Source organism: Pipra filicauda, unplaced genomic scaffold (assembly GCF_003945595.2).
Source record: "Pipra filicauda isolate LSUMZ 115617 unplaced genomic scaffold, ASM394559v2 scaffold223_size1779592_pilon, whole genome shotgun sequence".
NCBI lineage: Eukaryota > Metazoa > Chordata > Aves > Passeriformes > Pipridae > Pipra > Pipra filicauda.
Genome location: NW_024104336.1, coordinates 1726744 through 1752173, shown reverse-complemented (window position 1 = coordinate 1752173; position 25430 = coordinate 1726744). Strand labels below are relative to the sequence as shown.

At 41.9% G+C, this 25430-nt stretch overlaps 2 protein-coding genes across 4 annotated transcripts; one reads left to right on the top strand and one right to left on the bottom strand.

Moving 5' to 3' along the window:
• Positions 1–366: 366 nt before the first annotated feature.
• LOC113983315 (protocadherin-7) lies at positions 367–5075 on the bottom strand. Its single transcript, XM_039381430.1, has one exon. The coding sequence runs from the start codon at positions 3601–3603 to the stop codon at positions 367–369; it is 3237 nt and encodes a 1078-aa protein (XP_039237364.1). The 5' UTR covers positions 3604–5075.
• A 317-nt stretch (positions 5076–5392) lies between these two features.
• Positions 5393–16559, top strand: LOC113983310. Of its 3 annotated transcripts, none has more exons than XR_005563579.1 (3): positions 6954–7585; positions 9319–9437; positions 16211–16559. XR_005563579.1 is itself a non-coding variant. In XM_039381439.1 (2 exons), exons 1-2 carry the CDS (start codon positions 6651–6653, stop codon positions 16247–16249), a joined length of 312 nt encoding a protein of 103 aa, XP_039237373.1. In that variant the 5' UTR covers positions 5393–6650; the 3' UTR covers positions 16250–16559. The 3 variants fall into 3 exon arrangements, 1 of the variants encoding a protein (XP_039237373.1); XR_003539053.2 differs by lacking the exon at positions 16211–16559 and adding an exon at positions 10961–11228 and having other exon boundaries at positions 6957–7585; XM_039381439.1 differs by lacking the exons at positions 6954–7585; positions 9319–9437 and adding an exon at positions 5393–6923.
• The last annotated feature ends 8871 nt before the right edge of the window (positions 16560–25430 follow it).

Sequence of the window (25430 nt, the reverse complement as noted above, 5' to 3'; positions counted from 1 at the left end):
TCGAGTTGCCTTACAGCTCGCTGTCGGCGGCTGGCGGCCAAGTCCCCGGCCCGTGCCCTGCCCCCGCGCCCGGCTGCCGCTGCACCTACGGCGGGGCAACCTGCCCCCCTTGGTGCGGCTACATGGACAGGCTGTTTGGCTGCCGGGTCTGAAAAGCGGAGGGAATGGTAAAAATAATAATACTACTACTAATAATAAAAAACAATAAAGATAGCTGGCTGTCCTTCCTGCGTGCTGTGTGTTGCGCACCTGCCTGCCTAGGGGGAGGGGGCGGGGATACCAGACTGAACGGGTCATTGAACCTGACGGTGGTGTGTGCCTGTGCCAGTGTGGGAAGCGGGGGGTGCGGCATCAGTCGCCGCTCCCTCACCCGCTCTGTGTGTGCGTGTGCGTGTCGGGGCCCCGCGGGGGGTGCGCAGGGCGCAGAGCTCTTACCTGCTTGCTGTACTTGCTGCTGGCCTGGCAGCTGTACTCGGAGCAGTGGTCCGAGCCGATGGAGATGTTGTCGCCGGCGCCCACGAAGGTGTTGGCCGGGGGCAGGTCCTGTACGGCCTGGTGCTTTTTGCCAGCGGTGGGAGACTGCGGGTGCAGCTGGACGGTGGGCAGCGGCGAGCTCGACTTGTAGTGCCTGGCCAGGTCGGGGCTGCCCGGGCCGCCATTGACGGAGCGGTATCGGCCCATACCAGGGCTGTCTGAGAGCTTCTCGTTGACGCTGTCGTAGCGCTGCCCGTTGGGCTTGGAAGCCTCAACAGTGACGATGCTGCTGTAGAGGGGCTGCTTGCCCTTCTTGCCTTTCTTGTCCTTCTTGGGTTTCTTGGCCTTGTCGTGCTGCTGTGGGGTGAAGAAATCCTCATGGTCCTTCTTGCCAGCCTCGTAGCCGTGCTTGCCTTTGGAGCGGCAGTAGCGGGCCATAACCACCACCAGGATGAGGAGGATGACAGTCATGATGCCGGCCACCACGCCAATGACTATGCTAAGCCGCTGCTTGCTCAGCTCATAGCTGGGGTCACCAGCGATGTCCTGGGCCAAGGGAGTGTGAAGGCTGCGGGCCACCTGGCTCTCCACCACGGTAGCATTGGACAGGCTCTCATTGACAAAGACGTGGAGTAGGGCAGTTGTGGACTGGGAAGGCTGCCCACTGTCATTCACCTGCACAACCAGGCGGTGCAGGCCGTAGTGTTTGGGGGCCAGCTTGCCCACCAGTGACACCACACCACTGGCCGGGTCGATCTCAAAGAGTTTGAAGGGGTTACCCCCAACAATGCTGTAGTTGAGGTCAGCATTGAGACCAGTGTCAGCGTCGGTGGCAACCACTGTGGCCACCACAGTGCGCATGTTGCTGGAGGGTGGCAGCACAGTGTAGGAGCTGTTGCTGGGGAAGGTGACTGTGGGTGCATTGTCATTCTCATCCATCACAAAGAGGGACACGGTGGCAGTGGCAGAGCGTGGTGGCTCACCTCCATCCACTGCCTTTACCTTAAAGGTGTAGCTAGTCTGCTGTTCACGGTCAAAAGAGACAGTGGAGAAAATGGTTCCAGTGTCATTCTCGATGGAGAAGATGCCAGCTGCCTGGTCGTGGTCACCAGGCTGGATGGAGAGGCTGAGCTCAGCGTTGCGGCCCTTATCAAAGTCCATTACAGTCACCATGCCTACAGGGCTGTTGGGCTGCAGGTTCTCCTTCACATAGAAGGTGAACACATCCTGCATGAAGCGCGGCTCATTGTCATTGCGGTCTGCCACCCGCACCACCACTGTGGTGGAGCCTTGTAGTGATGGCACCCCTTTGTCCCGGGCTGTCACCTGGAACTCGTAGGTGTCACGTTGCTCACGGTCCAACACCGCCTGCACTGACACATCCCCAGAGTCAGGGTCGATGCTGAAGATGCTGCCTGGTGCCTCTGAGGATAGGGGTGAGGCCTCCAGTGAGTAGGTGATCTCAGCGTTCTTGCCGCTGTCTGCATCCGTGGCAACCACTGTGGCAACCCTCTCACCTGGCAAGTTGTTTTCTGGGAAGGAGACCTCCAACACGGCCTGGCTGAACACAGGAGGGTTGTCATTAGTGTCCCCAACCCGCACCAGCAGGGAATTGTTGCTGGACAAGCTGGGGCTGCCAGAGTCCACAGCTACAATCACCACGTTGTAGTCACGGACAGCTTCATAATCCAGAGGGGCTGAGGTGTGGAGGAAATACTTGCGCTTGTTCTGTGGCTCCCCTTCACCCTCGCTGGCCGGCTTGAGCTGGAAGGGCACATCACCTACCACAGTGCAGGTCACCACGCCATTTTCACCTTGGTCCCGGTCTGACACCTGCACCAGGGCGATAGGGGTGTCCACCAGCACGTCCTCAGCCACACTAGCCACCCCGTCCCGGAGCGGAATGCGCCCAATTTTCCGGATGTCGATGGTGGGCACGTTGTCATTCTCATCCCGGATATTCAGCACGACCGTGGCCTTGTCTGTCTTGGGGGGCTGGCCCCGGTCTCGGGCCATGACAGTGAAGCGAAGCTGATTCACTTCCTCCCGGTCGATGCGGTGCAAGACACTGAGCCAGCCCGAGTTCTCGTCCAGCCGCAGTAGACGCCTGACAGACTCTGTGGCCGCCCCAAAGACATACTCGATCTGTCCATTCACCCCCACGTCCAGGTCGGTGGCTCGCAGCTGCAGGATCGGGGTCCCGGGGCTGCTGTTCTCCGCCAGATCCGCCTCATAGACGCTCTTCTCGAAGCGGGGGCTGTTGTCGTTCACGTCGGTGATCAGCACCCTCAGGATCGCCTGCGAGGACCGTGCCGGGTCGCCGCCATCCCGCACGCGGAGGCTGAGCTCGTAGGAGTCCCGCTGCTCCCGGTCCAGCGCCCCCTTGACGATCAGCTGTGGCTGCTTCTCCCCGTCCAGGGTGTCAGCCACCTGCAGCTCGAAGACGCTGCTGCGGGCCGCCGCCTCCGCCTCCTGCCGCCGCTTGCTGCCGCCGGGGTAGGGGGCGCTCTCGGGGACCGCCGCGGCCGAGATTCCCCCGCCGGCGCGGCGGCCGCTGTCCCCGCCGGGCTCCTGCAGAAGCTCGTAGCGCTCGATGCCGTTGCGGCCAAAGTCCCTGTCGGTGGCAGTGGGGAGCAGGTAGAGGGTCCCCACGGGCCGGTTCTCCTCCACGGTGAGCGTGAGGACGGGGGAAGGGAAGGTGGGGGTGTTGTCGTTTATGTCCAGGATGATGACCCGGCCCTCAAAGAGGTCCACCCAGCTCTGCGACGGGCCGATGACCGACACCTCGAAGTCCAGGAAGCACTCGTTCTCGTCGAAGATCATCTGGCACTGCGGCAGCTTTTCGCGGTCGATGCGCCGCTCTGTGGTGCTCAGCTCCCCGGTTATGTTATCGATCTTGAGATAGTCGGAGCCCGACTCCAGGCTGAATGTCACCTCTCCGGAGCCCGTCACGATACCCAGGTCGGAAGCCACGTTGCCGATGCGAATGTCAGCGGGTCCCTCCTCGGCCAGCCGGTACTTCAGGAGCTGTTTAGCCGCTGCCAGGCTGACCCAGAGCGGCAGAGGCAGGAGGAGCAAGAAGCAGCAGCAACAATGTACAAAGCCAAGGAGGGTCCGCATCTTCCTCATCTTCCCTGCACTGAAACCCCCCGCCCTCCTCTCAGTCCCACCTGCCCCCCCAATAAACTCCCCTGATAAGCCAACAGAGCGGCTGAGCGTCCAGGTAATCAATTATAAAATCCTTTTATTCCTGGAAACTTATTGTCTCATGGCTGGTGCAATTGGTGGTCAAAACCCTGCTGCTGGCTCCTCTGCTGCCCTCCCTGCCTTCCAGTTGCGATATACTTACAGTTCACGGGACAGTGTATTTTGCTTTTTAAAGATTCATCTCGGTAGATAGGATGGGATTTTCCTTCTCCTCCCCCTTCTCCTCCTCCTCTCTGATTTTACTGTAATCACTTTGCAAGGTTTGCAATAAAAGCACTGTACGATTCGAAGCCCCCCAGGTCGTCTTCTTCGACACTAGAGTTAACTACAATTCACACTCTCTCTCTCTTTTCTGTCTCCCTGTCTCTCCCTCTCTCTCTCTCTCTCTCTCTCAGCCGTTTACGACCAAGGCATTAGCTTTATTCTTCCCCCTCTCTGCACACACAGGGGAAAAAAAATGTGATTCGCTTTATTCAAAGGGCTTGTGTCGGGAAAACTCCAAATCCTCTTAGCAATGGGGAGTTCTTAGGAAAAAAAAAAGTAAAGAAAAAAATAAAAATCCCAATAATGTCGGTAGCTGCACAGCTGATAGGAGAAGAACCCCGAGTATTACAGAGCAGTCCACAGAATATCTCCTTTGGTTGGCAGAAAAGCACCCAAATCCATCTTCAGAGATCGCCTAAAATGTTCAGCTCTTTCTCCGGAGCGGATTTTTTTTTAACAACTCTGCGCAAGGTCATTAGTCACAAAGCAACGATACAGAAACTGCAGAAGCCGTTTGCCCAGAATTTGCAAGGCTGGAGATAAGAACATAGACACACAATAGTCCCAAGTTTGTTTTTGCATCCGCAGTTTGTGTGTGTGCCTTACCTGCATTTGCACTGCATGTGTTATAGCAATCTGGATCTGCAGCACTGAGAGCGATTCACAAATGAGATTGCAGTCTCTCTCTCTCTCCTCTTCCTTCCCGTCCCAATGCAGGTAACCAGATCTGAACTTGATCCTTTCAGTTCAAAGGTTAGCAACAAAACTATGTGTCCAAAGGCGATTATTGGTCGCTCGTAAATATACCCGGAGCGGAACAAGATGTAACTGGATCCCCCACGTGAATTAACACAGATTCTGAATTACATCCATATAAGCGGAATGGCAAAGGGGAGGGGAAAAGAGCCGCGACGCGATTAAAAAAAAAAAAAAAGAAAGAAAAAAACAGAGTTCTATTTGCAAATAAAATTATTTCAATCAGTTGTTTCCTGTGATCTGCACCGCCACAGTGGGTGAAATCTGCAATTGTGTATTCCCTCCTGTGTCTTTCAGAGAAGTGTGGATCAGGCGCTTTCACGGCTGAGCGGCTTGTGCTTTAAAATGTTGAATGGCAATTGAGAAGCTTCCCACTCGGAAGAAAAAAAAAAAAAAAAAAAAAAGAAAAAGAAAAAAAAAAAAGAAGAAGCGGTAAACCGGCAAGTTTGCCCAAAGTGGTGGGAGCTGCTGAAGCCTCTCTCGGTAGCTCTTCCCTGACGCTGCAGCAGCAGAGCCGCCTGCGCTACATACACACAGAAAGAGAGAGGGAGAGAAAGAGGGAGAGCAGAGAGAGAGAGCGAGTGAGAGAGGGAGGGAGAAAGGGAGGGAGGAGGAGGAGGGAGGACGAGTCAAGCGCTGCACTCCAGAAAGCTCAGTCTTACCCTGTGTCTCTGCTGCTGCTAGTGCTGCAAGTGGGATAGCTGCTCATCTCAAAACACCAGTTCAGTCCTCAAAACCGAACCTCATTTCACGCCCGAGTATTGCTTCTGTTGCCTTCTCAAACCTCTCTAGTGATTTTCTCCTACCCTTTCCCTCCCCACCTCCGCTGTAGCCTGTGAATCGAGCAACGATTTTTAAAGCAAATGTTTATTCGCCTTTCTTTTCTTCTATTCTGCATTTTGCGGAATCACGCTGGTAAGGAAAGTCGTTTCGCCCATTCCCACCTTCCCCTGTCGTGTCGGTGCTTTTGTGAAATAGCTGCAGTCACTGTAACTGCATAAAACTCCAGGGAGCGAGGGGGGCTGCCTTAGATCTCAGACTTTCGTCCTGTTTCCCAGTGCTGTTTGAGCCTCTCGGTTTTTGTAATTGTGTTCTTCCTATTACCATGATTTGAATGTGTCTTTTCAGCATGTTTGTGGGTTTCCTAGGAGAAGAAAAAAAAAAAAAAATCCCTAGGAGAAGATGATCAGGATGGGGGCGAGAGGGTTAGTAGAATAAACACATGTAAGAAGTAACAGATTTATTTCCGAACAGAGACTTGCTGCTTCGATGATAGCTAAAATGTAGCGTCACCTACCTGGGTAAGTGGGAAATAAACTTTAATGTTAAAGCTCTCTGCTCAACTTTGCTTATTCTGCCATCCCTAGTTCGCGTCTCCTTTTGACTTTGTGCCATTTAATCGCCTATGGCTTTTGTGTGCCCCCCTGCGCTTGATGATGCCTGGATCCTGTACGTGTCCTCTCCACTCGGATCCCGGAGGGAAAAGGGAGACTCCGGGAGCAGGCGAACATAGGGCTCCCAGTGGGAAGAACCGGCGTGTGCGAGGGTGTCTGTCTATGTGTGCGGGGGTGTGCATGCGTGTGTGCCTGTGTGTGTGTGTCCGTGCGTGCGCGCAGCGAGGGGGAAGCAAGAATCCAGCTGCTCTTTCTCCCTCTGTGAACACATGTGGGAAAACAAGTTGTTGCGGGTTCTGTGTGTGCGTGTATACATTCCTCTTTATGGGTGGCTGTTTTGAATAAAAATGCATGCAGACGAATGTAGTGAAATGCTTTTCTTTCATCGCGATGACATATTTGAGCGAAAAGCGGCCGTATATGTTGAGGTGGTTCAAAGCCACGGTAACAGCGTGTCTTTGTCATTTGGGGCAGTGAGTGACTGTAAGAGGCAGGGAAGGTTGCCACCTCTTTCCTTGGGGAGTCCGGAGGTACAGAGGGGCAGAGCCGCGCAGCATGGAGTCGGCGATAGGGAGGGAAGGAGGGACTGCTCCCTTCTCCGGAGGGCTGCAGAGCTACTCCTCCGGCGTCTCCTCCGGCCCTGGCACCGGCCCCGGCCGCTATCCCTACCCTGCCAGAACAAGAAAACCCTCCCCCGCCGATGCTGGAGACACTCGGCTTTCTATCTGCAGCATCAGCGAGAAAGCCCAGCTCGGCGCAGGCTCAGTGCTCACCGCCGCAGTCCCGGACGGAGGAGGGGGGCTCGGGAACGCAGCGTCTTCGCAGCGGGTTAAGTAGGATTAATACCAAATCCCTATTATATTTGCCAAGCAACTTGAATTTATCAAAATTCCCCCTCGCTGTTCTGGAGCTCCGAGAGGAGGAAATTTTGCTTTCAGAGTAAGATCCAGGCATGCCAGTACGTAGAAATACCAGCATACTGCATTACATTGGCTCCCTGCACTGGCAATACAATTGCGAGCCGCAGCTCCCGCTGTTCCCTTCCCTTTGTGTTTTTAAACACAGCCAGGAAACTTAATGTATTCGTCAGGGGAGGGGCGGGATGAGAGTGTTTTTAACCTCCCCGCCATAAACTTTAATCGGATTCCGGGCTGTTGCACGGCATGGACGCTCGCCTCTTGCTTGCGTCTCCTTCCCCGTTGTCTCCCATGTCTACTTTTACTACGGCCTGTTCTGCGAGAGCCTCTTTCAAGCGAATGAGTGATTTCTTTCTCTTGCCATGTGCAATCGCTCCCCCTTCCCTTCCTACCCTCGCTGGCCTCTCTTACACACACTATGCCTTTCACACGCGGTCTACACCCCCAGCCCCCCCTCCCTTTCTTTCTTTTTGTAGTGTCTTCACATGCAATCTCTCTCTGAATGTGCAATGTCTTTCCTGCTCGGGAGTGCTGCGTCCTTCACAGTGGATTGGTTCCTCTTTCGGAGCAGAGGTAACGGCCCCCCCTTTTCTATCATTCCCCCTTCCTCCCTCGCCTCCTCCCCTCCTCCCCCAGGGCAGGCGGCCGGCGTGGGAAATGGGCCCGACGTGCGCTGCATGGTGGATGGCCGCGCTGCTCCCGGTCCACGTGCCCCGGCTGCCGGGGGGAGGACGGGGCTGTGCTGGCTGTGTGTACCCCGCACCCACCCCCCCCCCCCCCCCCCCCCCCGCAGCCCGCTCGTTCGTGCGGGGAGAGAGCGAAATCACCCCCGCCTCCGCTCTCCGCCTCCCCGGCACCGTAGACTCCCGGTCCCGCGGCCCGTGCGCCCACAGCTTCCCGGGTGTCTGTAGGAACAAACCCAGCTGTTTCAGGAGGCGGAGGTTTGTCCCTTTCGGGCAAATCTGTTGCGCAGTGTGACTCCCCCCTCTTCCTGGCTGCCCCCCTTCCCGATGCACACAGACGCCCACACGCGCTCAGACGCGACACGGCATTTGTCCTCCTGATCGGGTGAGATCAAGTGGGAAGAGGGATCACAAATGTAATCGTCTGTAATAAATAAAATAGCCCGAGATGCTGGTGATATACAGAGGGGAAATAGGAGCTTGTGTCCTTAAAGGGAACATCTGATAAGGCCACCGAAGTGGCATCTTGCGTGTGGGAAGGAATCCGTCTTGCTGACAATCGCAGCCGGCTGTACGTGGGGAAATCCTAAAGCAGCCTGGGAGCTTCCCCGGCTCTTTACATCCCCCCAAGCTCGCGATACTCTGCAGCAGGGCTTTGTTGTCGTTGTTGTAGTTGTTGATTGGAAAGACAGGGGTCATCGCTAAAATATGCAGATGTAATTACTGGTTGGTTTATCTGCATGTCTTGGCTGAGCCCGGCTTCTGTCGTCGGCAGCCGAACTCGCGTCCACACTTGGCGCTTTCAGCCCACGACAATTTCGTTTTCGCAGTTTAGGAATGTCGGTGGTTCTCACTGGAAAATTTTTTCTGGGATCCCTAGTTAAAAACAGACAGACTAGTTGCATATCCATACCACTCTATACGTTAACAAATGCACATTACTTATTAGTATTTGCACGCACACAAACGAAAAAGAAGTTCCAGAAGAAAAAAAAAATCGGGTTGTCTTGAAAATAACGTATTCATAATAATACGTGGAAAAGGTTAAATACAGTAAACATGACAGCAAATTCGAAAGCAGGGTAAAAACAAGGGCAGAACCTCCACATGCAGCAGTTAAAGCCACATGACGGAAAGGAGAAACTAACTCAAGAACTCCACCAAGGGACAAACAGCTGAAATGACACCACAGCAGCACGGAGCCCGCGGTGACCTCTCATCTCTCTAAAGTGTCTTGCTGATCTGGTACAATTCTGTTGTGACCTCTTCACTCCCTTCCCTACCACAACCGCCCTCAGTCCGCCTCAGAGCTGCCGTAGTTCCTTGCAGTGAATATACTGGGAGGTCGGCTGAGTTACAGGGAGTACTGACACTTGACCAGTGTCTTTCACAGTTTTGCAAATATGCTTGCTGTGTAGTAGCATGTAATAGGCAGGAGTGATTAAATTATTCATTGCAGCAACAGCCTTTCTGATGGACGTTAAAACTTAAGAGTTTAAATAAGGAAACCACAGATTCACTTTTAAGCAGATAAAACCCACATCTGTGCTTATTTAACTGAATGCTAGCTAAGCATGAAACCAGTTACTTTGTTTAAATCCTCTCTCTTTTACTCTCTTTCAGAATTTCGAGCTTGATAATACACCATAGAAGTTACTGACAGAGCAGAATTAATCTGTGTTGGATAACACTGGCTAAATCTCACATGATTATAATTGCTCATTCTTAAAGTCGTATCTGAGGTCTGTTCAAAATGAAAGATTCTTGCATAGGCATGATTCCATCAGCATTTCTGATTTCTCACATTTATAAAGAATTATGCTAATTAATATTTAGCCAAAGGGGTAGTGATTCTATTTACTAAGATTTTTGCAGTGTATATATATTTCTTACAAATCACAATTAATAACTTCGAGGTTTTCTCTTTCTTTCATTTGTTCCTGATATTATTCTATAGAATTTGTTATGAAAGGTCTTTTACAGACTGGTTTTTTTTCCCCAGATGTTGACAAATAAATCTAACTATTCAAAATCATGCAGAAATGACAGACAGAATATGCTTAAAATCAGAAGGAAAAATTAATGAAAGGTCTTTAAAAAAAGCATATGAATTTTTATGAGGGGAGGCAGATTTTTGCTAGATTTATGCTTCATATGCAACTACTGACTTTCCTGGATTTGCAGGGGTACAAACGAGTGCTGTACCCAGCCCCATTATTTTATAGATTTATTCTTAAATAAAATATTGTTCAGTTTCTCTAGATGCAAAGGAAACGATAGAAAAAATTAGAGTGAGTTTGCATGAATTCCTATAAAAATATAGAGAAATTATGAATAATTAGTATGTATTTTACATAAAGAGATAAAATGAGATATTCAGGGGAGATAATTAAAGCTGGATTTAATTTAAATGAAATGTATGAGAACCAGGTAGCACCGACAAAGAAAGAAAAATGTGTTCATTGTCACTGAAAATATTAAATGGGTACAGTTGATATGCACATGGATTCACGAGCAGAGAACACCGGTTACTTTGGGAAATAATGTAGGATGGGGGGTTTTTATATAATGTTTCCAAGGGGGATATCAGTAGTGAGCCCACTGAAGGTCTTAAAGTGCCTTGTAAATTATCCCTATGAGACAAAAGGAAGTGCAATGACCTGCTCAGTCACCTAGGCAAGCCACTAACAAATGTCTATTTCCAGATTATGTCAGTCAGATCACAGTTTTGCACTTCTGTACTTTTTTAATATATATTCTGGATTCACCTCATGATTTGTCTTTGAATACGTGGCAATCATTTCTGCTTTATTTGGTGGACTGGTGGAAAGTCAAAGAAGCTCATTCTGAAGAGAGTTTAAAACAAGTTTGTGTTGCAGAGAACTACATATACAAAGAAATGCGTTGTGTCATGAAATTTGATGGATAGCATTAAAATATACTAAACTGTTACAGATATATTGAAATACAGTATTTTCAAGCTCAAGCTCCCACTTATTTCTGTCAGATATCCTTTATATACTGAACTGAGTACACAGACTTCGTAAAACCATTTTGCCTCTACACACTTTTGAAGACTTCTCAACCTAATTTTTCAGTTCTGTGCTTTACATTTTTATTTAAATATTTTAGGATGCCACAAATATTTTTTCTGTGAATTAAAGTTTTCTTCATTTTTAAATTAAAATCACCAGATCATAAAATCTTTTGTCCAATATTCCTAGTTCATCCTGTGCAACTTTAATTTATTTTTAATATAATTCAGGAGAGCATAAAAGATATGGCATGTCTTCATGAATCTACTGTATCAGGTGCCTGTTGAGCAGAAGAGAAGATATCCAAGCAAGATGGCAACTCTGCAGAGTTCTGAATAAGAACCTTTGATATCATAATTCAAACACTGTTATGGATAATTGAATTCTGTGATGTTCTATGCCTTTGTGTAAGTTAATGCCAATATATGTTATTGACTATACCTAAAATGAAATTTATAAATCTACACATATAAATACTTGCTTATTTGGGACCTTTAATGTTTCTGTCTGCTTTATCAAAAACAATTACTGCTCTCTGGCTGAAATAAGAGTCATATAAATACACAGTTATTCTAAATTAGGGAAATAAATATGGTGGCAAAATCATTTAGAATGGGACCAAGCTGTTGGTTGCTTATTGGACAGGCTATTTGGCTTTGTTCTGCAATGATTAAAAGTACTTTACCAGGTATTTTATAATGTTAAAACTTGCCATTTCTTTTCATATGAAAAGTGAAACATTAGAGTCCTTAGAGACTGTATTGCTATAAGCCTTATTTAGCTGTACAGTGCAGAAGCAGACGGTGTTTTTCCTTAATCCATTGTTTGACTTTATCAAGGGCATTACTATTCACTGAAAAAAAAGTAAGGGCTATTCACCTGCTACCATCTACTGTTGGTGAGCAAAAGAAAGTGTGAAGAGATGGAGTCTCTTGCACATTTCTCTGAACTAGATTAAAACAAACATATATATCCATTCTTGTACTGCACAGGTCTAGTAAAGAGCTCTGGCATTTAGCCAAAATGAGAATTAGAGGCTGGAGAAGACCCCGGTTATATCACCCTAAAACAGGATCTTTTAATCACCAATAGGAGTAGCCAAATATATTTTAGGCTGTAAAACACTGATCTATATGCTGGTACTGATCAGCTGGTACTCTGATCAGCTTTGCTTCTGAAATGTTTTGCACTGCTACCTTAATTCTCCAAAATAAGAGTAAAGGATTTGTAGCCACCCTTCCTGTGGGGAAGATTACATAGCCTGGTTTTGAAATCATTTGTTCACCTGCTGCCTCACTTGCACTTTTTGCCATGCACAGACAGGCATAGTTTTATGTCTACTTTAGCTGTTTTGCAAAGTTTCTTGGTGATCATCCTTCCATAATTACATTTTTAGCTTCCTTTATAAGAGTAATAAGTACTGTACAGAAGGGGGTTATATGACCTACAATATATCTAGAGGAAGAGAGGTACTGATAAGTTTCCACGTTTTTCATCTTCTGATAGAAGCCTGACATATCTTCCAGTTCATTCATTCTGTGAGATGATTAAAAAGTTGCTCTTCAACAAACTAAACCTCATCCAGGGCTCAGCAGGAAATAACTGCAATCTAAGCACATTAAAGAACAGACAGGGCAAAACAAAGTATACCTCTTTCTTTCCCTCTTAAGATCATGGGGAAAAGAGAAAAGCAGTCTAATATTGTGATAAAACTGCAAGCCTGCAGCAGCTGGTTGATGGGTTACGATATAGAACCTAATCCAAAGCATACAGAAGTCAACGGAAGCACTTTGACTAAATAAGCTTTGCATTAGGCACCTAGTGAGTGAATGATGTTTAAAGCATTCATGTAGATCTTAAGCAGATGAGTGAAGAAGAAAATGATGTGTATTTGAATCAAAATAAATTCCATTAAACCACTGGGTGTAAATGTTATTTTGCCTGACCTGAGAGATCATGTTTATGACTCAGAATAAGCTGGCATTCTTCAATGCTGAGTCCTATCCTCCACTAGTGTAAGCACTCATATTGCATAAAAACCATATCTCTCAAATATATCTGTTTATATATCTGTAAAATTCTTATTTTCTTCTTCTCAAAGTTCAATCCATTATAAACATCTGCAGGCTCTTTTTACCCATACATATATTTACTAAGGGCATTTCTCTCATTTTAGGGGTTTTTTTTGCAGAATAAGACAAGATTTTTCAATTTCTTTTCATGAGTTAAATTCTGCATTCCTGACATCATGCTGATAAACTTCCCTTTCACCTCTACTCTATTTTTAATTACTTTTTCAGTGAATCTTTGGTTAATATGGAGGACAGGAATTGTTCTACCTCATGTGATAGCATTAAACATCCCTTTCTTTAACCCAGAAATACCTTTTTTAATACTCCATATTAGCATTTTTCATACTTACATCATGTTTTGGTGGCTGATAGTCCTTCTCTAGTAGATTGGCTGCATCTTTTTTTTTCTTTGTCATTTCCAGCTGACGAACTCACAGTTTATAGCTGAAAATCTAGTTACATTGCTCTTTTGTACGATTAAGTTTAATCTCATTTCTATTATAGAAGTCATCAAGGTCATCTGTGTATTTTTATCATTTCATGATTCTCAGATTTGCTTTACCAACAAATTTCAGCAGCATGCTCCAAGGTTTTGTGATCTAGGCTTTAATTTAAATATCAAAAAGATATATGGCAAGGCAGCCCATGAAGAACCCCTTAGCAGCTTCCATCTGACATTGCAAACACTTAACACAGTCTGTTGTCCTCTCCTGGTTAATCAGTTCTTTATCTTCTCAGTCTTAAATAATTCTTTTCATATCGGATAGTGTCAAAAACTGTTTTGAAATCCAGATAGGTGAGATCTTCTTTTGCCCTGTTTAGAAGATAAATTATTAAAGAAAGATGTTGATAAAAGGTATTATCTACTCTTGGAAATATTTGTACAGATTTTATTAAGTTTGCTTTGTACTTTTGTGTACTCTGTACTTCTGTACTTGTGTGAAGAATAGTTCCCCTGTACTTGGCACTGGTGAGGCTGCATATTGAATCCTGTGTCCAGTTCTGGGCTCCTCAGTACAAGAAAGCATTGAGGTGCTGGAGTGAGTCCAGAGAAGGGCAACGAAGCTGGTGAAGGGTCTAGAGCGTAAGTCACATGAGGAGCAGCTGAGGAAGTTGAGGTTGTTTAGCTTGGAGAAAAGGAGGCTCAGAGGTGACCTTATTACTCTCTACAACTACATGAAAGGAGGTTATAGCAAGGTGGGGGTCAGTCTCTTCTTCAGGTAATTAGTGACAGGACAAGAGCACATAGACTCAAGCTGCACCAGGGGAGGTTCAGGTTGAACATCAGAAGGAATTTCTTCACAGAAAGGGTTGTTAAAAATTGGAATGGACTGCCCAGAAAGGTAGTGGAGTCACCATCCCTGGAGGTGTTCAAGAAACAACCGGATGTGACATTTAGTGCCATGGTCTGGTTGACAAGGTGGCAATCAGTCAGAGGTTGGACTTTATGATCTCAGAGGTCTTTTCCAATCTAAATGATTCTGTGATTCTGTGCTATTACTCATTCTTCGCTTCAAAATTAATTTTGAAGCTTTACATGCTGAAATCATCTAAAAGGCATATCGAAACATCTATTTATTTCCTCTCTTCTGCTTCCCTTTTCAAATGTAGGCAGGCCATTTGCTATTTTCCATAAATGATCATCCTGACATACTTACTAAAAATCCTTGTTCTAGATTCTTTAGATATACATATTAATTTCAAGATTCTGCAGTGAAAGTTATGTAGACTTTTGCTTTGAATATTTTCTAGTGTTTGAATTAATTTCTTTTAAGATGTGTTCTTCTTCTGTAACTTTGCTTTTGTTGATCATTTTCCTTATTTCAGTATTGCAATCCTTGTTGAAACCTGAAACAACATATAATTTATTTGGGTATTTCCAGGTAAATAATTAGAATTTTACTGGTTGTTTTTGCTTCTTTATAGCACATTCTGCAAAAGTGAAGCCATTGCTTTCTTAGCAATTTTTGGATAAGACCTGAAGGTTTACATTTGACACTTCATTAAAGAGTACAAGGGGATACAGTATTTACATATTCTGCACTATTTACCACTACAACTCTGTGTGTCTGTCTTATCTACGTATTGGCTACATGTCATCTACATTATTATCTGCAAATTCATAATTTACATATCTGAATGCTTTATATGAAAAGAAGGGGAATGAAAGTGAAGATAAGTAGATAATTGCAGAACAAAAGAAGCTATATCTGACCAAAAGAAACTTAGAACTTTCAAAGACTTGACTAATGCACAGGTAGAAAACAGGTGGAAGAAACTGAAAACGTGCATGGGTTTTCACAAGAACAGAGTTATCCTGAATGTCAAAGGTCAATTGAAATTATGAGGGACACTACCAGTTGCCAGATCTTATCAAGGTGAATATACAGATAGTGTATATACATATATATAAAAATATATAAAGTCCTTGATGAGCAAAAAAAAAATCCATATACTAGAATAAATCATTCCATGAAGATTCTTCTATCAAATACTTTAGAGAAGTTTAGAGAGATAGACTAGAACAAGAAGACTGGAAATAGAATAGGTGAAGATTTTTAATTTTGTGAAAAAATACAATGAAAATTTTATAAGGGAGAAATGAGAAAGAACAGATTTTAGAAAGATGATGGCATTCCAATTTTAATTTTAAAACTATGCATCAACACAGCTGGGCGAAGCTACTTCTTAACCAAGTTATTAGGCTTTTATTTATTAACTTTTGTTTTTCTTTTAAAAACATTTTGGCGTTTTTGTACTAAAATTCTACTTTTTTTTCCCTCATGGGAGACTACATGATTTATAGTGTAACTGAAAGAGGATATATTTAATTTACCTCAGTTCCAAAAAGTTCATGAACACAAAGTAATGAGAAGAAAACTTTTTTAGCTTCATCTTATGTGTCATTCTTGGAAGAAGTTATTGACTTAACTTGGTATTATTACTCCTCTGAAAGTTATAAGTAAGAATGATACCTATTATGACTTCATGACACTTCAAATAATATATCCCTTTTTTTGATTGCTTATTGGTTTACTGAACTTTAGCATATAACTTCTTTCCAAGTCTGAAGCTATACTTAAATTTTTGAAAAAAGTCAGACTGATTCAGTGATATCTGATAATGATACTCATGATGAAATTTATAGACAACCTTATTTAAATATTTTCAGCACTTTTATACATTTCATTCTGAACTTGAGCTTTTAAGAGGCTAACTTTTGGGAGTTTTTGTCTTATGATTGAAATCCATCCACCCAAGTTTGTTCAAATAGCAACACATTAAAATACTGCATTTAAATAAATGTGGTAAGGACTTTACATTTTTAGAGAATAAATTCCCCAGATATTTTATTCACATTATGTGTAGCGCAACATGTTGCTAACTAATACTTTTCGATAATTTCAGGTTTTTGCCCAGAAACTACAACAGTCCAGCATTATGTGACCTCTCTTTTGGGACATAACAATGGGGAGCAGGATGCTGCCATGTTTGAACACAGAGGGATCGAAGTTAGATCTGAAGAGAGAGAAGAGGATTAAGAAGGGTTATGGAGTGTTCTAGATATCAATGAAGTAAAAAAATAACTGTGAGATTTACTATAAAATTATCCCATTCATGCTCTTTCTAAACGGTCATAACATTTTATATATTTAACTGTTGTTCAAATCACAACGGCTTATTCAGAAGATCAAAAGGATACGGTCCTGATGACCAGCCATGTAAGTGTTACTAATACAGCATATGATTAAACTTCTGTTGTGTTTCAGTTTGTTTGTTTGGGTTTTAGCTGGGAAATGATCTAGCAAAAAAAATTAATATAAACCCCTCCAAACTAATATCGAGAACACTGTTTATATTGCCAAATATGGAAACTATACACAATATAACACTCAGAAGCTAGAAAATATCAGAATAATACTGTCAGCAGACCCTTAATTCAGTGATTGCAATTTAATTGCATGTTCATGTATTCTTTCTCCACTGAATTTCAATTTGAAATCAAATAAAAATAAATAAAATTCAATTGAAGAAATTAAAGTACATTAATTAAATGTACTTTAAAGTTCATTTAATGTACTTTAATGTACAATTTAATGTACTTAAAAGTACATTAATTAAAGTACATAAATAATTTTTAATACATTAAAAAATATTTTTATTTAATAATTGTGGCAGGATAGGCCCACCCTGATAAGATCTAAAATCCAATCAAGTTATCAGCTGCTGGTGCCAGAGTGTTGTCTTGGTGTTAAATCATGCTAAAACCATCCTGGTCCACCAAGTTTTGAATACACACCCTGCTTTTGAAGCAGGACTTGACAGATAAGCTAGCCTGTGGGCTTGTAAATCTGTGACTACCAGTCCATCACTTCATAACTCTAAAAGCCCAGTCCAATTTCCATATGGCAGGTTCTTCCACATACTTCCTTGAAGTGTGGCTCTTCTCTCCTGAAGCAGGGAGACGTCATGGTTACTCCCCAGGGGTTGAGAGAGCCTGCTGTCTCATATGGTAAGTTGCATCAATCTCTAATTATTGTTTCTTTTACTAGCTGCAATACAATTGCTTTAATATAATTTCTATGTTATAATTTCTTTGTTGTATAATATTCTACTAGTAGATTTTTTAGCTTTTACACTGTGTAGTAAATAATTCTGATTAAGATCTTTCGTCTGTTCACCTGTTTGTTAATTTGTTGTAATAAACAATTCATTTATATAAGTATATCTGTTTTGGCATCATTAAAACCTGCAGGACAAGGTGATTTAATCATACCTCTATAATTCCTTTAAATTTAAACCATTAACATAGTCCGAGGCTAAGATAGGATTCAGCTGCACCTCAACACTTCTCTGAGAAGGGGTTTAGGAAGAAAGGTGCTTTCTGCACCTCAAGACTCATTGGCAAGGCTTTGCTATTTAGTGATTTTGTCTAAGCCTTCCACTCGCCCATGACAGTTATACAGAATAAATGTGTAAGATTGGATTTAATAAGAAACTTATTTGATTTTAAATTTTTTTCATGTTCAGTATTAGTCTCAAGGCATTACTTACTGCACACTGTTCAAACAGCATCCTGGACACAGAATTATAAATAGAATTTTTTATGATATATATCACTGAATTATCTAAAAAATTTAAAAACTTCATTTAATTTGTGAAGAATTGTATTATACCATAGGTTATCATGAGTCCAGTATTAAAAATGGGAAGGTACTACAGCGATGCAAGTCAAAAATATCCACAGATTTAGGATATCTAATTTGAGTGTTTAAGATCTATATTTTTGAGGAGTGCTTAGAATTACATGGCTTTTACATGTGCAAACTAAAACTCTCACTGACATAACGTGTGTTTGGAGATGCTCACTGCAAAACAATCTTATGATTTCAGGTAAGAACTCAAAAATAGATGAAATCACAGTCAAAATATTTTGTTCTGTGACAATATCATGGGGGAACTCAATGCTGGAAGTGAGTGTTAGTTTCCAGTTTTAAAATAAAACATTTTAACACTATGGAACACTATTTTCTGCCTTGATTTAGTTTCAGGGAAGTTCAGTTCTGTACAATGAAGAAAGTAGGGACCTTGAGGGGAAAAAATATGAAAGTCTTTAATGAAAGACTATGTCAGACTTCACAGGTACAACTGCCTGGAACCACCAGGTAGATACCACCTATAGCTTCATTTCATCATTTTCTAATTATGAAATGAACATTTAATTTTTTGACCCTAAGGATATTGTTTAATATAATTATGTGGCATATCATAATTTCCATTGCAGACAGAGGACAGTAAAGATCCCTGTCTCTACAAAAGGAAATATGCTTAGGTATACAGTGCTTTGGAGAAGAAGGAACTGGGGTGTGGGGAAGAACCCTTGAATAAGCATAACTTGAAGATGCACAGATGGTAGAAGTTCCCAAATGTTCTGTGATTCTCTCTGGGCATCTTTTGCTATGTAAGTGTGATAACATTTGTTAGAAGGCATGATTAAGGCTTTATGGGCTTCACAGATGGAATGTAATTTAGTGGAAGGACTTGAAAGAAAGAAGATTCAGATATGAAATGTATTCTATGACAGGAATTAGAAAGGGTTGGGTCCAGAGAGGCAACATAGATATAACAATAACTAAATATTGTTCTGTGATCCTATCTGTGAAAGAAAAGACCTAAGTTCCCTTCATCCAGGGATATCTCTGCTTTTCTCACAGGAATGTGTAACATAAAACATATTAGCAGTTCAGAAGACTTATTTAAAGTCATATTGTCAATTAAGTAGCCTATTAGACTACAGAATTAAGGAAGTTTTCTGTCCCTCTTTTTCCTCTAGTAAAACTCATTTACACTTCCACCCCTTCAACTCACAGCAAGCCTCATGTCCACTATGCTGTATATGTCAGGTAGGAAGAAAACCCCTTGAAAACACAGGGCAGTAAACTTCAGAATGGAAGTGAGCTTCCATTTCCCTCAACTTCCACTTGAGGGATATGGAAGAAAGTCATACCAGACAAACTGATTTACCTAGACCCTCTTTCAGAGATTCCTAGATAGCATATATACATACGCTTGTATGTATATATTTTAAAAAAATAGTATAATATAAATAAATAAATATATAGGTATATGTGTATACAATAATAGCAAGAAAATACTTGACAAATAGCTGCTGACATGTAAAATTTCATAAACCACAAGAGTTGTCAATAGGACATCAGAATTATTTATCAACTATATACAGAATGTGGTCAATTTTTTCAGATTCATCAGTAGAAAGACTTGGAGTAAATAATCTAGGCTGCTTCTTAGGTTTTCCCCTGCTATATTTAATTTAAAAGCAGAAATAGTTTTTTAGAAAATAGTTTTGGTTTTAAGAAGCAAGAAGGATTAGATGCCAACTAAATGACTGTAGAAGAATGCAAACATCCTTACTGATCTTCAGTCATGCTGGAAATTTAAGGTCTGAGACTGAGAACAGCCCATGTAATAGTGCTCTCTCACCACACAAGCACTCTCATCAAAACCACCATTCAAGGCTGCTGTCACATCTGACTTGTGGATTCAAAAAAAATGGACTCTGGGCCAGAGTGAGGACTAATCAGTCATGAAACACTATTTTAAAAAACAATATTTTACTCTTCCTAGAGGGAAAAGAAAGCTGCTAAATATTCATCTCTTGCCTTATAATTACAACAGTAAGATTTCTGTTAGTGATCCTTCATTAATTCTAGTTACAAACTGGAGAGAGACAAAAATATTCCCATCATGTTCCTCTTTTTTTTTGGACTTGAGATATATTTATGAAAAAAAAATGAAATATAGAAATATTTAGAAAATACCTTTCTGAAACAAAGGACAGATTTCCATTTTAAAGAAGGTTGTCAGGAAGCCAGACTCTCATATTTGAGGTTCAAGTATATTGTGCTCAAAATATCGCTTGTAGCCGGTTCTTGGTAAGGTCTTCAGTTTGACTGTCTGGCCTTCTTCAGTGTTTTGTTTCCCAGAGCTGTCTCCCCTTTACAAAAATATCTATGTGTCAATTTAAGGCATTTTGAAGTCAATTGGTTGTAAATGTAGGCTTGTATTATGGGACTTTACTTTAATGTGGTTAATGAATATGTTCCCATGACTTTTAAATGGACTGGTGCCCCAGCATATTGTCAAAATTATGCCATTTGAAGACATTTCCACTTATAATGGGGCTTAAATCTTATTTCCCTCAATATCTGCACTCAGTCTATTTTAAGGCTTCTCCGGAAAAAAAAAAATGTATCTCAGCTGCTGCTCCTGCTCTTAATGCTTTCCTAGTAACAGTAAGAGCAGAAACCAACTGATGCCTCACTCTGATACTCACACAGAAACAATATGCAGACACTCTACTATCCTCCATTCCTGGCTGAAGAGCTCTGTGCTACCATTTCATATTATCTCCACACAGCTGCTGTTCCATGTGTCTGCTAAAGCTTCGTGCCTCTCTGTAGTCTCTGAGACTTCACATTTTCCCTGTAGGAACTTAGAGTGAGACTGGTAAAGACTCCCTTAATTGCAAGCTACTGCAGAAAAAAAAAAAGCACGGCACCTGAAAATAGACCTGAAATAATAGTTCAGACACGGTCCTGGATGAGTGGAAGGAAGAAAAATAGAAGGGGCTATAAAGAAGGTGAGAAAAGAGGTGGAAGTTGTACTATTTGATTGTGTCCTTCACTTGCTGAGTCAGCAGGAGCCAAGAGCTCTGCGGGGGCACATTTAACCTTCACATTTCTCCATAGAAACCCCATCTGGCCAACTAAATTGCCAGCAATTGAGAAACCATGCAGGAAGCTGTATCCAGCTATTCCCATTCAGTGTGAAGGTTACTGTGTTGTGGAGGTAGTGGAAGAGGAAATAAGGAAAACATTGCAAGACTGTGCCTCTCACACACAATAAAGGAAAGCATGAAACATGAATTGAATTTGGGCTGTTCACTGCTGTAGTTCTTAGACACTCAGACTTAGGCAGTCTGAGAAAATGTTGCTTCTATTTTAGTAAGATCCATCAGGCAAATTCGGGAGGAAAAATCATCATGGAGAAAAAACATTCAAGGAAATTCAATAGTCAAATTTTACTATAGGATTTGTATTTGAATTTCAAAATCAAAAGCTTTTACTTTTAATCTTTTTATCAGGCTGTCTGAAAGAAATTTCTTGGAGCTCTACTAGGCCTTTGCAAGGATGACTGACTTCAACCTCCATTTAAAAGGCCTAAAAAACCTTTTAGGTTAGGCCTTCTCTGGGCCTCTTAAAATGCAGTGTTCACTCAGGTGCAAATACTGAACTAAGATAACAAATATAAAAACATTGCATGAAAGAATCCAATAATTTATGTTGGGAAAGCTCCAGAAGAATGCATCAGCTACTGGTTTATGTGCTGTAAAACAGCAGCTGCACTTTAGCCTTATAGTTCAGTGTTTCCCAGTGTGTGTGTCTCTCACTAGAGAAATGTGCTGGCATTACAGGTGAGGCACAGAACAGAGTACAATCCAATGAATGTGTTAACTTAGGCTCTATGCCCAGCCTGGCACTGCCAGCAGTAGCAAACTGAAGGAAGGAAGATAATCAAGTACAGCAGTGTGAAAAAAAGGGAAATGAGGGGAAAAAGGACAACACAATTTCCAGGAAAGCTTGGTCTCTCTGCTCACAGTAAAATATGTTAAATAAGCCAATATTCCTTGTTGTATAACTTCTTCAGTTCCCTGATGCTAGTTGTAGCTTGGTGTCAGCAGGTTGTGTTATCCTGGTGAGCTGAGTTACTCTCAGGTGACCAGGTCTCTTGATGGTGCTTTATTGATCAAGTCTTCGTGTGGTCTAAGTTTATAAAGGCATCAGTATTCAGGTTTCAGCACGGAATGAGCGATCATTCAGATTCAAAATTGCTAGTCCTTCGTGTTTTATGTGAAGTATTTGAGTTTCAGGAGAACTTAAATTTTAATTTCAGATTAATTTTTTCTTTCACTGATTGAACCTCATTTTCTATAAGCCTTGCAAAGCTTTGACAACTGGGCACAAAGTTTCCCAGGAGCAAATTAGCCAGTTGTTTATAAGAACACTTACCACCCCATGAGTTTTCTAAGTCATCGGTTCCCAGCCAAAAAGTCTGGAGATATGTGTCACATCAGCAGTGAAGCAGAGAGCAGAACAGAAACTAATAAACTTCCCTCAAGAATAACACAATTTACTTCATTCTATTAATGAGCAGTTGAAGCTAGATATCAATTTTTTCTACTACCTCTCATCTGCTAAACTGGTACTTAGGCCATATTTCTATTACTCTCAGTTAACTTTACAATTTCAAAAAGGTGTACATAAAATGTTCCCCCTTCTTTTTTTCCTAGAAAAGATAAAGAAATCGACGATTAACTACATCCTTCCTAGCAATGTAGAAATACTGATGAATGTTAAGTCAAGTTACAGTGAATACTGAACAAAGTATTTCTGTAATTCTCTGCAAAGATAATTTATTAAGTATATATGTCTATAAAAATACCCTCTACACCCATAAACTGCAGTACTAATTTTACTATATTTCTGTCCAGAATTGGTTATGAATACAAATTTAGGCATATTCAGTCAGTGTGCTTACAAAAACTGTCTACCAAACAACAATCAACTTAACCAAGTAGAATCACTGGCCTTTAAATATTGAGTCTTAATATATATGTTCTCTTTGTCTTTTTGCAGTGTAGTAACCGTGCATATTTAAAACAGTGTTTTGGTCTATGCACTTTTGGGCTACCTTTTGAAGTATTCAGGACATGTAAAAGTGGACTTTAACAGCCATAATTAGGTTTTCTGCTGCTTCCTTCTGCCAATTTACCACATTGCTCTTTTACTGTAAAGGTGGCTTTCCACAATCGCATCTGTACCATTTCCTTGCAAAATGTTTGGTGGCAGGAGAGGATCAATCACATGACCTTTAAGCAGAGCCCAAACCACAAAAGAGAAGCTTTTCTTTCTTTCCTTGCCATTGGGAGTTTGCATGTTATTCTAGTGAGTCCTGAAGGGCTTCCCAGGGAAAGCTAACGCAGACTGACTTTTTTCCAAGCCTCCTCTTGCTCACCTAAGGATGGTGGGAGCAAGCTTGTTCTGTGGACTTCAATTCTATTCCTAATTCATCAACAGATGGCAGTAGAAAACTCCCTACTTATCTATCATAAGACCAAAGGCCTTACAAATGACCCTAATAATGTCAAAGGAAGAAGAAACCTCCAAACTATGGCTGCATAAGTCTTATATATAGTATGCTCTAAACTTCTCAGGGCACTACAAAAGTCTCCTAAGGATTAATTTTATGCTGAGCCTGAATGACCAGAAGCAGCTACTGCTTTTGGAATTACTATCTTTTATAATTTGCAAATTATAATTGTGGGGAAAGCAAAAATAATTTACTTTCCCCACAGATAGATTGTTGTGATGAAAAATCAGTTCTCTTATCTCGGTAAAGACTTTTTCAAATGTTATCATTACAGTGACAGAACAAGTAATTTAGTCAGTAAGTTTTTGAGACATGCCTCACTAGATTTTGTCATTTCATTAATTCCTCCCCCTTTAAATCAAGTAGATGGTATAATAAACTTTGTGAATTCTTTATATAGATCAAAACATTAAGATGCATGGAATATACAGAAGTTTCTTATTTCATTTTTTAAAAGATGCTGATATCTTGGCATTGCCAATCAAAGAAAAAAGATTACCATAAAAATTTCTTAGAGGCATTTTTTTGTGTAATGTATAATAGTGGGTGTCTGATATAGGAAAACTCATAATATATAATTCCCTTTTAGCCTCAAGGCACATGAATAAGGCCTAGAGTTCCTGATTTCTATTTCCACCTCTTTCACTAACTTATCTTAATAATTCTTTGCAGTTCACAATATTCCAGCATGTTTCTTATGGTGAGAGAAACTGATTTCAAAGGGAAGGAAGAAAAGGAGAAGAAATGTCTCTTTCAGGCACTGCTGGAGGGAGTGGTTTACTGTTCTAAACATAATAGAAATGTGTGAATTTGCTGAGCCAATGATTTAAGTTGAGGTACGTTTGAGTCAAATCCTCAAGATGTGAGCACTGATTTCCCTTTAGTTTAGTGAGTGGATTTTCTTAGAGTAAACTTTAAGCACTGACCATGTGTTGGCTGTATGAGGGTGCGTACTTGGCAAAGGAAAGTGTATGTCCTAGAAGCCGTGCAGAACATTTTGCCTTTGTACGCTGTTCTACAGAAATGTTGGGGGAAAGTCAGCATAGTGTCAAAGCCATAAAGACTGAAACTTCATTTTTAAAGAATTTTTGCTTTTTGGTTTCTCACTATTATTTCCTATTTGGTTGGGTGTGGGTTTTTTGGTTTGTTTTGGGTTTTTTTAGGTTTTGTTTTTGGTTTTTTTTGTGGTTTGTGGTTGTTTTTTTTTCCGGTTGGTTGGTTTTTTTCCTCTCCTCGAAGGAAACAGAGAAACTTGCCATAGTAGAATACATTTTGGTCCCATAAGCAGAAATACTTATTGATTTGTATATCTCCCCTCCTCTGTTTTTACTATGTAAGTATTGTAAAGTTTTCCTATAAATTGGGAAAGGAGATAAATAATATGGTAAGTATTCAGTTTATTTCAAGTATATTTTGCAATTTCTTAGTTACGTAACTACTTTCAGGTTGTGTCATTTTCATATGAACAATTTTAGAAAAAATGAAAGTAACATTAATTCTTTGGCTATAGGCATATATAGTGGTGTTGAGCCTGATATTATCTTATTCTTATGAAAAATACAACCTGTATTATAAAAGTGAGGTTTTGGTTCATGTATATCTATCTACTCGAGTGAGGACATTGATGACAAATTTTTTATGTGTTAGATAACTGTAAATATAAACCAATAATAAAAGATATAATTTAATAGATAAGTACTCATATCATAGAAATGGTATTCCTATCATGCTGTCTTTAATATATTGTCACATACATTTATTTCTAGAAGACCATGGAGATTAAACATACTCTCTGAATTTTTTAAGAAATTCATTCAGTGAATGAACTGTGTGTTCAGATTGTTCAGCCCGTGTCCTCTGGCTCCCTATTCTGTGAATAGGTAAAGAAGTTCGAGAA

Bases quoted from the DNA above. Each gene is read 5' to 3' on its own strand.
- LOC113983310 (XM_039381439.1), top strand. From the start codon at position 6,651: ATGGAGTCGGCGATAGGGAGGGAAGGAGGGACTGCTCCCTTCTCCGGA. The intron at 6,924-16,210 runs GTTAAGTAGGAT...CGATAATTTCAG, and splicing joins ACGCAGCGTCTTCGCAGCGG to GTTTTTGCCCAGAAACTACA.
- LOC113983315 (XM_039381430.1), bottom strand. From the start codon at position 3,603: ATGAGGAAGATGCGGACCCTCCTTGGCTTTGTACATTGTTGCTGCTGC.